This window comes from Centrocercus urophasianus, unplaced genomic scaffold, assembly GCF_019232065.1.
Source record: "Centrocercus urophasianus isolate 14NV4802_14NV808 unplaced genomic scaffold, USGS_Curo_1.0 seq_27, whole genome shotgun sequence".
NCBI lineage: Eukaryota > Metazoa > Chordata > Aves > Galliformes > Phasianidae > Centrocercus > Centrocercus urophasianus.
The window spans coordinates 6,204,840-6,219,909 of record NW_024884833.1 but is presented as its reverse complement, the minus strand read 5'-3'; the positions used below and the strand labels follow the sequence as shown (position 1 = coordinate 6,219,909).

Sequence of the window (15,070 nt, the reverse complement as noted above, 5' to 3'; positions counted from 1 at the left end):
TCATCTAGTCCAACCATCCACCTCCCACCAATATTGCCCACTACCTCCATAATTACTACATCTACCCTTTCCTTAAACACCTCCAGGGATGGTGATTCCACCACCTCTTGTGCAGTCTCTTCCAATGCTTAATCACTCTTCCTGAGAAGAAACTTCACAGAGTCACAGAATGGCCAGGGTTGGAAGGGACCTCAAGGATCATGAATCTCCAACCCCCTGCCACAGGCAGGGCCACCAACCTCCACATTTAATACTAGACCAGGCTGCCCAAGGCCCATTCTGTCTGCCCTTGAACACCTACAAGGATGGGGCATCCACAAACCCCTCTGGGCAGCCTGTTCCAGCACCTCACCACTCTCTCTGTAAGAATTTCTCCCTGACATCCAACCTAAATCTCCCCTCCTCAAAACCATTCCCCTTGTCCTGCAGTTATCTACCCTTTCAAAGAATTGATTCCCCTCCTGTTTGTAGGCTCCCTTTAGGTACTGAAAGGCTGCAATGAGGTCACCCGATGAATCTCCCCTGGCACAACTTAACATTACCCAGGAGAACTGATCAAAATCCACCTCACGACAACATCCTTTTATGTAGTTGCAGAGAGATGTAAGGCCTCCTCTGAGCCTCCTCTTCTCCTCATTAACATCCCAGTTCCCTCAGCCACACCCCACTAAGACAGAATCACAGAATCACAGAATCACAGAATCACCCGGGTTGGAAGGGACCTCAAGGATCATGTAGTTCCAACCCCCCTGCCTAGCAGGGCCACCAAACACACACATTCAGATCAGGTTGCCCAGGACCCCGTCCAACCTGGCCTTAAACACATCCAAGGACGGGGCATCCACAACCTCCCTGGGCAGCCCGTTCCAGGGCCTAACCACTCTCCTTGTATAGAACTTCCCCCTAACATCCAACCTAAATCTTCCCTCCTTCAACTTGGATCCATTTCCCCTAGTCCTGCTGTTGTCAGCCCTTTTGAAGAGTTTACTCCCCTCATGGGTGTAGGTTCCCTTCAGGTATTGATAGGCTGCAATGAGGTCACCCCGCAGCCTTCTCTTCTCCAGGCTGAACAAGCCCAACTCCCTCAGCCTGTCCTCATAGGGGAGGTGCTCCAGCCCCCTGATCATCTTAGTCGCCCTCCTCTGGACCCTTTCCAAAATCTCAATGTCTTTCTTGTACTGAGGGCTCCACACCTGGACACAGTACTCCAGATGGGGCCTCACAAGAGCCGAGTAGAGAGGGACAATCACCTCCCTGTCCCTGCTGACCACCCCTGTGTTTCAGATTCCTCAACAGCTTTGCTGCCCTTCTCTGAACACACTCCAGGGCCTCAATGTCTTTCATGTAGTCACGGGCCCAAAACTGAACACAGCATTTGAGATGCAGACTCACCAGTGCTGAGTACAAGCAGGCACTTCACTTCCCTGCTCCTGCTGGCTTCGCTATTTCTGATACAAGTCAGGATCTTGTTGGCTTTCTTGGCCACCCAGGCACACTGCTCACTCATGTTCAACTGCCTGTCAGCTAATACTATCAGATTCCTCTCCTCTATTCATCCTTCCAGCTACTCTGCCCCAAACCTGTAGCACTGCAAGGTGTAATCATTTCATCAAAACCAAAATTAATGGCCCCACGCAAACTGAATTTTCAGATAAGTGAAACCTACTGTAAGAGTGACAGCACAGCACTTTTCCTTAAAATGCAGCAAGTGAAATGTTACTTAGAAATACACAGATGTCAATTTTCTTCACTAGTTTTCATATAGAGTATTCACATATGCTGTACACATACCACATAAACTACAAAATTCACAGTATTTTTCACTTACCAATGTCAATGTTCTCTCTTCCAAGAGATACCAGAGACAGGAAAAGAATTTCTCTGTAAAAACTCCTAGGAAATATTTTGAAGGGTAAATAAATGAACTTGCCAACTATTCTCAGTTTAAAAAGTCACTGTCAAAGACACTACTCTTCCATTATATAGTTTCTGCAGCTGTTTTTTTAATCATGTTTGTGAAGGATGTATGTGATCTACACGTCCAATAGCTTGAGGTTTTCTGAAGCCTAAATATTTGCTTATGAAGCTGTATTAAGCATGGATCTCAGTAGTTACAGTGGCTCTGAAAATGTCCCTGTCAAACATTTCATAAAGCCTCCAGAAAAACAAGAAATGTAGAATTAAGCTTCAACTCTTTATTAACTCATTGCTGCTTGAGGATGAAATACACAGAGAGAGCTTATTTCACAGATTAGCTATACTTGTTTTGTAGTTTGTTTCAGAAAGTAAAGATCTCTCTCAGAAGGGGTACTATCAAACTGGGTATTAATATTTACCTTGTGAAAGATTCTCCTTTAGGCAGATCAACCTCGTTTGTTTTTTAGTAACTACAAACCACAGAAGCAAAGTTCAACTTAACATTATAGACTCCTGAATGCACTTTGGAAATTACAAACTCCAGGCTGTGCTTTTGTCTGAAGCGCTTTTTGAATTACTGCACAGATGGCAGACGTGGAGTGTCTCACTTCACTTGGGATTATGTTGCATCCCATTCTATTAGCCACTTCTACAAGTTGGCAAAACTTCTGTAGCTGTATCTAGGCAGTTTGTAGACTATTCCAGATTATGCAACAGCACACTGCATTTCTGCACTTAGTTAGATGTGGGGCAACATCAAAATCCACAAAGTACCTGTATTTTTTTTAAATCCATTTTTTAGAAGCTCATTCTGACTAAATAGTTACATTTCTCCATTTGATTTTGGATGAGTTCTGGCTACAGAATGCATCTGTTTGTAAACATAGCATTAAGAATTAGGCACAGTGTTGAGTGGACATAAAAGAACGTTAATATTCCCTGGAAGTCCTTATGGAATTCTCAGTGTGAAAAGTGCATGGTCTGATCTTTAACTCCGAGTAGTAAGAAAGTAAGAAGAGATTTTCACTTTACCTCTGTCGTTTCACATCTGGTTTAACTTTCTGTAGCAGGAGATGGATTGGTTTAACAACGTTATTATGCTGAATACTCAGTTTAATGTTCTCCAACAAAGTGTGTGTTGCCTGCTGATCTTCTGCCACTGTAGAGGGTTTCTTTTCAGAAGAATCTGGTTAAATATAGCAGTTTAGATTCTTAGCAAAGATAAGGATTGTTTTTTTTCCAGTTCAACGTGCAGAAGGCATTTCAGAAAATGAGACATATATACAGAATCTCTACTCAATTTACAGAAATGCATCACCACAGAAAGGCTCTGTCTGCTTATAGGCTTTACTTCACCACAAATGCAAAAGTATCCAGACTCTCAGGATCACAGATGACAGAGAAGTACAAGAGACTTCATATGTTAGCTGCTATAGTTTAGATACATTGCTGTTCTTAACCTTCTTGGAGTGAAATTTAGATTTTTTTTCCTTTTCCTTATTTTTCCAAAAGAAAACACCATCAGATTTCCTATGAATTTTACTTTCTTGAAATTCACTGATAACTTTGGGACTACATATTGGAATAAAGTGCAGTTGCATCAAATGGGAAAAAGTTACCAAGACATTTATTACTGTGATTTGTTGCTCACACTGCAACTAATGTAACATCTTTTTTTTTTTTTTTCAAACAATGACTCATGAGAAAATATAATCCAGTTACTGGCAAAAAAATAAGGCTATTGATTATGCAGTAAGCACTCGGCGTGTAAATGAAATATAGACCAAACCTGGCCTGACAGTTTCAAAAATTGGCATGTATCATGGTTTTCTAAATACATTCTGTAAAGACACTCTGCAATATGACTTGCCCTTCTTTCAGCCCATTTTAAACAGGCCTTTTGCTTCTTTATTTACTTATTTGCTCAAATACACGTAAGTACACATCTTCACTCATAACTGTGTACTTTGGGGATGCTTTCCATATATTAAACTCAAATCAATATGCTTTGTGCAAGTTAAAGAAAATACATATTATTCTGTGCTCTCAACTAATTTTCTGGTCAATCTGGTTATATTTAGGTTACTTTGGACAAACGCTTTTTCATTACCTCAAAACCAGAACTGGCATGCTGCTATGAATATTACTGTGAAAACATATTGAAAATGCACAGATTTTAAAAATTAAAAAGCAGAATGAAATGTTAGGTCAACAAAACCTTTTGGAAAACTTTTTTTTTTTTACAAAAAATTTTTACTGATCATAAGTAAAGGAATTCTCAGAGCCAGCGTGCCACATGTGATGATTTCTCATCAGTCCAAACTAAACTACAGTAGACAAAGGTTTTCTTGGATCTTAGATTTGGCAGTCAAGTAGGCTGCCAAATGCATTTATTAACGGGATTTGAAACCTTTCATTCATTTATAAATACTACAGCTACTGTTTCGAAGTACCGTTTCCTACTAAATTACTGTACAGCTATAACCAGATAATACCAAACATTCAAATCAAGTGAAGCTTATTTAATACTGAATCTAGAACAAATCCTCCCTTCCTGTCCATAAGCGTGTAGCATATGAAGAACTGGTTACATTCTTCTTCACAGAGATGAAAAACTGATGTCACAAATAATTTGACTCCTGAGACTACGTTGAGTATCTAAGGGATTGTAAATACTTCCTATACTAAAAATGATACCCAGCTCTATGAGTGTTATAAACTTTACACACTACAAAACAACTATTTCTTCCTGCAGCCTCTACTCCCTCTGCTTTCTTGTAACATTCACTTTACTTACTGAGATTTCTCCAGGATATATACAGAGGCTCCCCTGGCTCTTGGTGGAGGTTGATATTGTCCCACAGAAGTTGGATGTATACTAGCTTGCTATCTTGAGCAAGAGATGTCAAAGGAAGCTATAAACACAAGGAAAAGGAAAAAAAAGAACAAAAGCACACACGTATTGTATAAATCTGCTCTTGTACTCATTTTGCAAACAAAAAAACAAAAATATTTAATTTCTCTTGAATCTAACAAACGAGTAAACTGATATCTTCTAAGAGAAAACTGCATTTTATAAACATTTTATAACATTCTATAATTTAGCTGGACGTACAAAGATTGTTTATTTTTCTATGAAAATTTGCAGATTATATTTGAGTATGCATCCTAAACTAATTTTTGTGTGTCAAATATATTACTCTATTTGTAACTATTTATTAAAATACAACTTAGTGTCTTTTGATTCAAGTAAGACTTGGTAAGCATATTTACATGCTGATCATACCAACAACTAGAAATTCTACTTGCATACATATCTCAACCATTTATTTTCATAATAAAATACGTGGGACTGAATAACTCCATAATTGATCAAATTAAGAGCCTCTGAAACCAGTAACAGATTAGTGATTACTAATAGAAGAACACACATTGACTTAATCTTATTAATCTTTTTCTTACTATCTTGTTAATCTTATTCTTTGTGCAACAGCAACACTTAATTTATTAAATTCAAACTGTTCATAAAGAACCTACCTTTTTTTTTTTGAACCAAATTCTCACATTTAAGGTACTGTAACAGCTTCAGTTCTAAATAGAGAAAGTTACTAACCTGCACTCCATCATTACAATGTTCAGATGTTAGAATAAGTCCAGGCAAATTGCTAGGTAGATCCAACCTTCGGAAATACCAAACCAAGTTCCAGAAGATTATGGGGTGTTGATTGATGAATTTGGACGTATGAATTACTTGCTCTCCCTCGTTTTCCAACAGGGATTCAAGCTCCTTCCGCAGTACCAAAGGGCTCAAGTAGGGTACGGATACGGGGAGAGGATTAGGTCTTTCAATTAAAGGATCCTAAAAACAAAACAAAACCAAAAATTCTTACTAGAATTTTACTTCAGAATGACTTTCCCTGAAAATCCCCCATTGTAACATTCCTTTTGACATTTGGAAGAAGCCTCTGGAAGTACTGAACATACACTAGCAGTATCAGCAGTTTTGACTGTTGAGGTGTGTCTTACCTTTACAGCACAATCACCTAAGCTCATTTGCTTTCTCTTATATGAAAAAGATAAAAAGCTGATTTGTTATAACTTGTCTCTGACTACACAGTTTCAAGCTGCCTAAGCTTGTACTAAGCCAGTGGCAAATGGATATAGCAGAAAAATATTTAATTACATCATGTATGATACTTAATCATCAGTACTTGTCAAGACAGCCTCTTGCCTACAAAAAGCACTAAGAGAGAGGAGCTTACTTAACTTAAGAGAGGAGCTTAGCTTAAGTTATAAAATAATGTAATACTCTGAATATGCCTTCTACTTTTTTCCAGCCAACCCATCAAGTAAGTCTACTAGAATATAAAGGAGAAGTCTAAGTAAAAGCAGGAAAGAGGAACAGTCTTTCATTCATGGCCTGCTGTGTTGTCCACACTATGTGTTTAGTCTTCTGTACTAGTTATTTCTAAAACAACTTTCCAGCTTTAGAAAGACAAAGAGTAGCTCAGTTCTGACAAAGAGAACATATTACACTAAAGTTACAGTTCTTCAAACTGAACTAGGAAGACACCAAGATTTGTTGTAAGAATATGAAAATAAATTTGGCCATTTTTGTTCCCAAAACAGGCAACAAAGCAAGCAGCAGAACATTATTCATTTTAAATTCACTGTATTCAACACTTTATTGTCAACTCAGCATGTGACTTTGCAACTTACCACAACTTCTTGCAAACTATTTGGAAGACTAACTGTTGAAATGCCATGAGACGGTCTCTGGGAAAGATCAATGTTTTGCAGTGGACCTCCAACACTGTGGCTTCGAGTTAAAGACACTCCCCTTTTTGGTGGATTATTGGCAGACATCTTCGTGGTTCTGAGATCTTTGCTCTGTTCTTCTGCAGCTTCACTGTTTCAATTTTAGAAGAGAATATGCTAGTGTGAATGATTCAATATTCCATTAGCAACAGGAAAGGAGCAGAGAATGGCCATCAAGTATGTGCACGGAACCAAGTTCCTCTATCAACAAGGAATTTGCTCAATTAGCTCCACAGTTTAGGGAAAAACAGAATCTGTCTCTTAAATTAATAAGTCATACACACACACACACACACACACACACACACACACACAAAAAAAAAAAAAAAAAAAAAAAAAGATAGGTATGCCTAAGGGATCAATCTGAAAACACAGCAGTTCTACACAGGCCTCTGGAGTAGCCTCATCATGCTCAAAAAACCCAGCATGTTGTAATAGCAATGTAAAGTTTTGTCAATACACAAAGATGATCCTGCTTTGGTAAAAATACTACAGGAAAGAAGGCAGTGTGTCTGCCAAAAAGGAAGTAAAAGGTTTTTGAAAACAAAAATTGCTAGCACTGAACTTTACCAAGACAATTAAAGCAAACTGCTACTATCAGTCATCGAATTTCATGAATGAAATCCAACTACTTGCAGAATACACCTTCTATGTGCTTTATAACTGAAGCAGTGCATGAAAGTAATTCAACTACAACACAGAACTACAAAATAACAAGAAAAACAGAAGCTGCCTGCTTCCAAATGGTCTGCAAAGAGACAGAAATGACTTATTTAGAGGTGTGGATTTTTAATTTGTCTGATTTGTTAACAATATAAGACCAAAGATAAGAGTTTAACATTCTACCTTTCATTTTAAGGGAATTAAGAACAACTGCTATTACACTGATGAAAGTTTTAAGAGTTTGAGAGAAGCCTTAATAAGAGATATTTAAGGCTTCCAAACTGAACGATGAAAAAGCTATTCCACCAAAATATAAACAAATCCCAGCAAAGCCTTCACATAACAATATCTCAGTTCTTTCGCCTTCCAATACAGCACCTTTTCCTCAATGCTTCTTTCCTCAAATTGTCCAAAAAGATTTACAGTTTGAATTTGAGTTTTAATTTTACATCAGCATTGTCACAATACTTCCTCAGTGTAAGCATAGATCATTCCAATGGCTTTCTTTTGAAGAATTCTGCAGCAAATATACCTTTTTTTTTTCTGCACTATGTAGTGGACTGCTATGATTCTAAACAGAGAAAGGAAGACTAATGCCAGAATTTGTCTTTAAAAGCTGAAGGCCTTCTAAAAGTACTTAGTAGAAGCTTTACCTATTTATAGCAGACAAAGATTCAAGTTCTATTTCTGCAGACAGTTGTGTGCCTAGAAGGCACTCATTTACAAACAGACTCATCATATCGATAACAGTACACTTAAAACACAGAAAAAGAATAAGAAGAAGCAGACAATCAAGTTATAGTTCGATTTTTCCATGATGCATGGTGCTTAAGCCGATTTTTACTCTAGAAATAGACTAAGAACACCGGAAAGTGTTGATACATTTCTGAGAGATTTATTTACTCTTTTTTACCTACCTCTGCACAGTTGAGGAGCTTGATTCTTCAGCTATCGTGTGGCTGGAATGTGGGTGGTCTGAAAAACTGATCAAGTCAGTAACAGCTGAACTGGACAGCAGCTTCTGCTCCAGTACATCCGTGGTTAATGGAGTATTGCTACTTTGTAAACTATCTCCTGAGGTACTTTGCTTCAGGAAAAAGCTAAGTTAAAACATGAATGGGAGATGAGGGGAAACAGGCTAAGATAAAAACATACATTCATTTAAATTAGTATTTTCAACATTTACTTTCAAAAGATAGCAAAAATCAAGAAGAACAACATTTAAAAGTTTGACAATGCTGTCAGAATCTTCATCTTATTCTCTCCTTAGTAACTTAGAAAGGGAGAGTGAATGAAGACATAGGAAAATTGTATCCACAAAATAAGAAGTCCTACCTTATACTCTAAGGACATATAGTTACAAAGAAGCTTAGTTTGTAATAGTTCTATATCAATAACAGTGTATCAGCACCAATCAACAAAGACAGCTGTTACTGTAACATAACTTTAGAAAGTAGGAGATTGTGCCTGACCATGGACACAAGAAAACAGCAACATGATCTTGTTTTGTAAGTGTATTCTGAGAACACATACTAGCAATTTGTGTTTCAGCATTAAAGAAACAAAATGAAAACAGACTCTCTACCCACTGTGCAATAAAGCTTAGGAAGAAAATACCACGACAGGTAAAAAATGCAACCAGTTTTCTTTTGACTATTTTACTACAAGAGCCAACAGTTCACACAATTTATAATTTCCTTCAGTACAATTGAAATGGTTGGACAGTTACATTCTTAAAAACATCTAGACAAAAATACTGGAAGGTATAACAAAAATACTTTCATGAAAAAACATAACTACATATAGGTGAAAAGGCAGAAAACCAACATCTGTGAAGCTCACTAACCTTGCAGAACCACGTAGGTCTTTAAACTCAATATTAAGTAAAGGTAGAAAAATACTTTTACAGAAAGGACAGGTAGTGTTCAAGTTTGAATCATCTGCTGTCCATCCAGCCATAATTTCTTCATCATAAACCAAAGCATCACAAGCTCTACATTGAGAGCAGCTTGACATCAAAACCTAAAACAGGAAGGAATGAATATTATGATTCTTCTTTTAGGATTCCTTTAAAATTGCCTTTGTTGGCTCAGCATTTATGTGAGTTTCATAGAACCCCAGAATGTCTTGGACTGGAAGAGACATTAAAGATCACCCAGTTCCAACCCTTTTATCATAATCAGGCTTGCCCCCTATTAAATTACATTATCCATAGCCTCATCCCATCCTGGTTTTTGACATCTCCAGGGATGGGGCATCCACAGCTTCTCTGAACAACCTGTTTCAGTGCCTCACCTCTGAATAAAGAATGTCCTCCTAATTACTAATCTAAATCACTTCTTTTATAGTTTAAAACCATTCCCTCCTGTCCTACTACTGCCAGTGTAAAAAGTTACTCTCCCTCCTGTTTATAAGCTCCTTCCTTTAAGTACATAAAGTCAGCAATGAAGTCTCCCTAGAGCTTACTCTTCTCCAAGCTAAACAATCCCAGTTCTCTCAACCTTCCTTCACAGCAGAGGTGCTCCAGCTTTCTTACCATTTTTGAGGCTGTCTTTTGGACCCACTCCAACAGCTCTGCTTTCTTGAACTGTGGGTCCCATGTCTAGCACAGTATTCCAGATGGAGCCTCATAAAGGCATAGCAGAGAGGAGCAATCACCACCCTTTCCCCACAGGCCACACTTATCTTGATGTACCACAGGTTGCAGTTGGCCTTCCAGGTTGCAAGAGCACACTGCTGGCTCATGTCCAGCTTTTCATGCACCAAGACCACCAAGTCCTTCTCTGCAGGGCTGCTCTCAATTAGTTCTCCCAGTCTGAGCACATCTAGGATTGCTCCAACCCAATTGCACCACACTGCACTTGGTCTTATTAAACATCATTAAGTTCACGTGGGCCCTCTGCTCAAGCTTGTCCAGGTCCCTTTGGATGGCATCCCTTCTGTAGCAAACTGTGCATGTGTGTGTGTGTGTGTGTGTGGTATTAGGAGCCACAGTGTATGCTGTATTAGGAATGGCACTGATGGTGAAGAAGAAAAATAGATGTTCCTACAGGTGTTGGTTACAGGATCAAATGGATACAGAATGTAAGACCAATGGGCATGATACACCAGATTGGGAAAAAAATTCTGTGATCCCAATTAGAAGAAAAGGAACAAGAAATAGGCCTTGATGTAATCTCAGAAAGCAAACCAGATTTTCCAGCCTGCCTAAATCAGTGCAAAAACAGATGTCAGATTCAAGACCCTCTAATACTCAAGTGAGAAGTTAGAAACAAGTTAAAGACATTTACCTGAAGAAGAGGAGGCAGCAGATGAGGCCATTTATTAAAACAGAGACCACCAATAAAAAAGGTGGAGCAAAGCCAATAGCTTTAAAAAAGCTAATAGAGACCACCAATAGCAAAGGTGGAGGGGGCCCTCAGGTGGTTACCCAAATGGTGCTGCATATGTCAGCCAAATGTCAAAAATCATAGAATCACAGACTCCTTACAGTTTGAAGGATCTAGTCCAACTGAAGGCCATCTAGTCCAACTTCCCTGCAAAGAACAGGGACATCACAGCTAGATCAGGTTGTTCAGGGGCTAATCCAGCCTCACCTTGAAAGTTTTCAGGGACAGGGTATCAATCACATCTCTCAGCAATTTATTCCAGTGCCTCACCATGCTCATTGTGAAAGATTTTCTCCTAACATCTTACCTGTCCACCCCCTTTGAGTCTGAAGCCATTTCCCCTTGTTCTATCACCACAGACCCTGCTAAAGAGCCCCCTTCTTTCCTGAAAGGCTGCTATCAGTTCACCTTGCAGACTTCTCCAGGCTGAAAAGCCCCAAATACCCAAATATATGAAGAGATATAAAAAGTTAACTGAGTAAACTGAGATAGTGTATGTGTGGAGAGTATTACTGACTGGCAGAGATCAAGTCTTGCTTTCAAAAGATGATGCACAGGGATACTGGGGGCCTGAATTTTTCTCAACTACCAATGATCCATCAGAATCTTGTTCCTTAAATAAATGGGCTGCTTATTCTGCTGACACCCTTGAAAAAGGTGTATTGAGACCCCAGCTGTAAATCGTTTGATAGAAAGTTTGCAAAGAGCTGTTTCCAATCAATGCATGATAGGTGTTTAGTCTAGCAACAGCCTTCTCCTGTGTTATTTGTACTTAATCCCTATAAAAAAGCCCCCAACTCTGGGTCTGCCAGATACTTCAAAGCTGAGGGCTTTCAACTAGACATGAAGGGAGAAGGGGATAAAACCAGGCCTGGTCGAGATGAGCCTAGAGGAATAATGACAGGGTTGAGGGTGAGGTAAGGGGCTCAGCTGAAGTGCATCTACAACAATGCATACAGTGTGGGCAACAAATAGGAGAAGCTGGAGGCCACTGTGTGGCAGGTAAACTATGACTTAGCTGCCATTACAGAAATGTGGTGAGACTGCCCCCACAACTGGAGTGCTTCAGTGGATGGCTGTAAGCTCTTCAGAAGGGAAGGTGGTGGTGTGGCTCTGTGTTAGAGAGTGCTTTGATGCTGCTGAGTTTGGAACTGGGAATGATAAGGTTAAGTCTGTATGGATAAGGATCAGGGGAAGGGCCCACAAGGTAAACATCCTGGTGGATGTCTGTTACGGACTGCTTAACCACGATGAAGTGACAGATGAGGCATTCTATGGACAGCTGGCAGAAGTTGCACAATCACCAGCTCTTGTTCTCATGAGTGACTTCACCTTCCCAAATGTATGTTGGAAACACAAATGCAACACAGAAGAAACAGTCTAGGAGATTTCAACTGCATATTAAAAATAACTTCTTGATGCTGTTGGTAAGAGAGACTAGCAGGGGAGGTGCCCTGCAAGATCTGCTGGTCACAAACAGAAAAGGACTGGTGGGGGACATGAAGGTCAGAAGCAGTCTTGGACAGAGAGACCATGAAATAGTAGAGTTCCCGATTCTTGGTAAAGTCAGAAGGGGGGGCTGCAAAATTGCTACCTTGGACTTCCACTGGGTGGACTTGGAACTGAACATGCTGATAGGGAAAGTCCCTTGGGATTCAGTCCTGAAGGGTAAAGGGGTCCAAGAAGGCTAGATGCTCCTCAAGAAAGAAGTCTTAAAGACACAGGAGCAGACTGTGCCCCTGTGCTGCAAGATGAGCTGGCAGGGAAGAAGACATGCATGGATGAACAGGGAGGTTTTTTTGAGGCTCCAGGGGAAAAGGATAATCTTCCTCCTGTGGAAGAAGAGACAGGCAACTTGAGCAGAATACAAAGAAGTTGTTAGGATGTGCAGGGAGAAAAAACAGAAGGGCAAAAGCCCAGCTTGAACTCAACTTGGCTGCTGGGATAGAAGAGAACAAAATACTTTTTTTTTTTTTTTTTTTTTTTTTTTTTACAAATACATTAACAGTAAGAGGAGGGCTCAGGAGAACCTCCATCCTTTACTGGATGCGGTGGGGAATATGACCACTGAGGATAAGGGAAAGGTTGAGGGCCTCAATACATTCTTTACATCTGTCTTTAAAAGTCAGACAAATTATCCTTAGGGTACTATACCCCCAAAGCCTTGAATGAGGAGCAAAATAAACCCTCTATGATTCAGGTGGAAATTGTTAGAGACCTACTACTCTACGTGGACTGCTACAAGTCCACGGGGCCAGCTGGGATCCACCTGGGGGTGCTGCAGGAGCTGGCAGAGATGATAGCAAAGCTGCTTTCCACCATCTATCAGCATTCCTGGTCAACCAGAGAGATCACAGAGGATTGAAGGCTTTCCAACATGACTCCCATCTGCAAGAAAGGTTGTAAAGAGAATCTGGGCCTGTCAGCCTGACACTGATTCCAAAAAAGGTGATGGAGCAGGTCATTTTAAGGGAGATCATATAGCATGTGTGGGACAACTGGGGGATAGGCCTAGCCAGAATAGGTTCATGAAAGGCAGGTCCTGTTTGACCAACTTGATCTCCTTCTATGATTGCGTGACCCACATGATGTGGATGAGAGAAAGACTGTTGACATAGTCAATCTAGACTTCAGCAAAGCCTTTGACTCTGTCTCCCACAATATTCTTCTGGAAAAGCTAGCAGCCCGTGGCTTGGACAGATACATTTTTTGCAGGGTAAAGAACTGGCTGGAGGGCCGGGCCACAGAGAGCAGTGGTAAGTGAAGTCACATCCAGCTGGTGACCAGTCATGGGCGGTGTTCCCCAGGGGTCTGTAGTGGGGCTTGTCCTGTCTAATAGCCTTATTGATGGCCTAGATGAGGGGATTGAGTGCACCCTCAGTAAGTTTGCAAATGGCCTCAAGTTGGGAGGAAGTGCTGGTCTGCCCGGGTATAGGAAGACTCTGAAGAGAATCTGAACAGCCGGGCTGAGGCCAATGGGATGAATTTCAACAAGTCCAAGTGCCAAGTCTTGCACTTCGGCCACAACAACACCAGGCAATACTATAGACTTGGTCCAGAGTGGATGGAAGACTGCATAGAGAAAATGAACCTGGGCATATTGGTTGACACTTGGCTGAACATGAGTCAGAACTGTGCCCTGGTGGCCAAGAAGGCCAGTGACATCATGGATTGTATCAGAAACAGTAGTACCAGAAGGAGCAGCAAAGTGATTACTCCACTGCATTCAGCCCTAGTGAGGCTGCAGCTGGATTACTGTGTTCAATTTTGGGCCCCTCACTACAAGGCAGACACTGAGGCCTTGGAATGTGTCCAGAGAAGGGCAACAAAGCTGGTGAGGAAACTGGAGCACAAATCTTATGAGAAGGGGCTGGAGGAGCTGGTATTGTTCAGTTTGCAGAAGAAGATGCTCAGGGGAGACCTTATTGCTCTCTACAACTTAGAGGAGGTTGTGGAGAGGCAGGAGTTAGCATCTTCTCCCATGTAATTGCCAATATTATTACAGGGAATGGCCTCAAGCTGTGCTGGGGAGTTTGAGGTTGGACATTAAAAAAATACTTCTCCAACACAGTGGTTGGGAGCTGGAACAGACTGCCCAGGGAGTCACTGTCCCTGGAAGTGTTCAAGAAACATTTGGATGTTGTAACTGGGGGACATGATTTAGTGGTATTTGGTGATTGGTGGATGGTTGGAATGGATGATCTTGGAGGTCTCTTCCAACGTTAGTGATTCTATGATTCTATATGCAGTTCAATTATAAGGACTGTTTGTGGAATGTGCTGGCCTTGCAACCTGGATAAAGAAAGACCATGAACTAGGGAAAAACAGCCAAGGAGTTGATAAACTATACAGAAGGATAGGAATCATGGGGAATTATGTTAAATCTAAGCCAGCTGTTAGGAGAATAGAACTGTAGGAAAATTACTCTCTCTCTCTGAATCCCTGGGGACAAGAAAAATTATATCATGGACTGAAGGAATTGAGAAGAGCATTCCCAAGGATTTAATGAACACAGCCAATGTCTAGTTTGAATGCATTAAATCATCACTGCCACTCTGGCTGCAACTGAGCTTCAATATCTATTTGCATTACAATAATCCCAGATTCCTGTACACAGCGGAATGCATCTGAAGACAAGGGCTATTGTATGCTGAATCAGAGCATCTTCAGGGACTATCAGTTTTTATAAGAATTGCATTTCTGTTTTTACTTTTAATGATCTCTTGTAAACTCAGATTGTAAATAAACTGGTAATATACTGCTTGCTACTGTAGCATAATCAC

General features: G+C 40.3%; 1 protein-coding gene across 5 annotated transcripts in view; it reads right to left on the bottom strand.

The window, feature by feature from the left end:
• DENND4C (DENN domain containing 4C) overlaps nt 1-15,070 on the bottom strand; it is a 79,077-nt gene that overhangs the window by 5,293 nt on the left and 58,714 nt on the right. For all 5 annotated transcript variants that reach the window (XM_042826978.1, XM_042826981.1, XM_042826982.1 and 2 more), the window contains 7 exons: nt 9,245-9,420; nt 8,316-8,498; nt 6,637-6,826; nt 5,531-5,776; nt 4,715-4,832; nt 2,950-3,103; nt 1,829-1,893 (listed from right to left, as the gene is read on the bottom strand). In XM_042826978.1, coding sequence (XP_042682912.1) covers nt 1,829-1,893; nt 2,950-3,103; nt 4,715-4,832; nt 5,531-5,776; nt 6,637-6,826; nt 8,316-8,498; nt 9,245-9,420 — 1,132 coding nt within the window. The remainder of the gene's footprint in view (nt 1-1,828; nt 1,894-2,949; nt 3,104-4,714; nt 4,833-5,530; nt 5,777-6,636; nt 6,827-8,315; nt 8,499-9,244; nt 9,421-15,070) is intronic.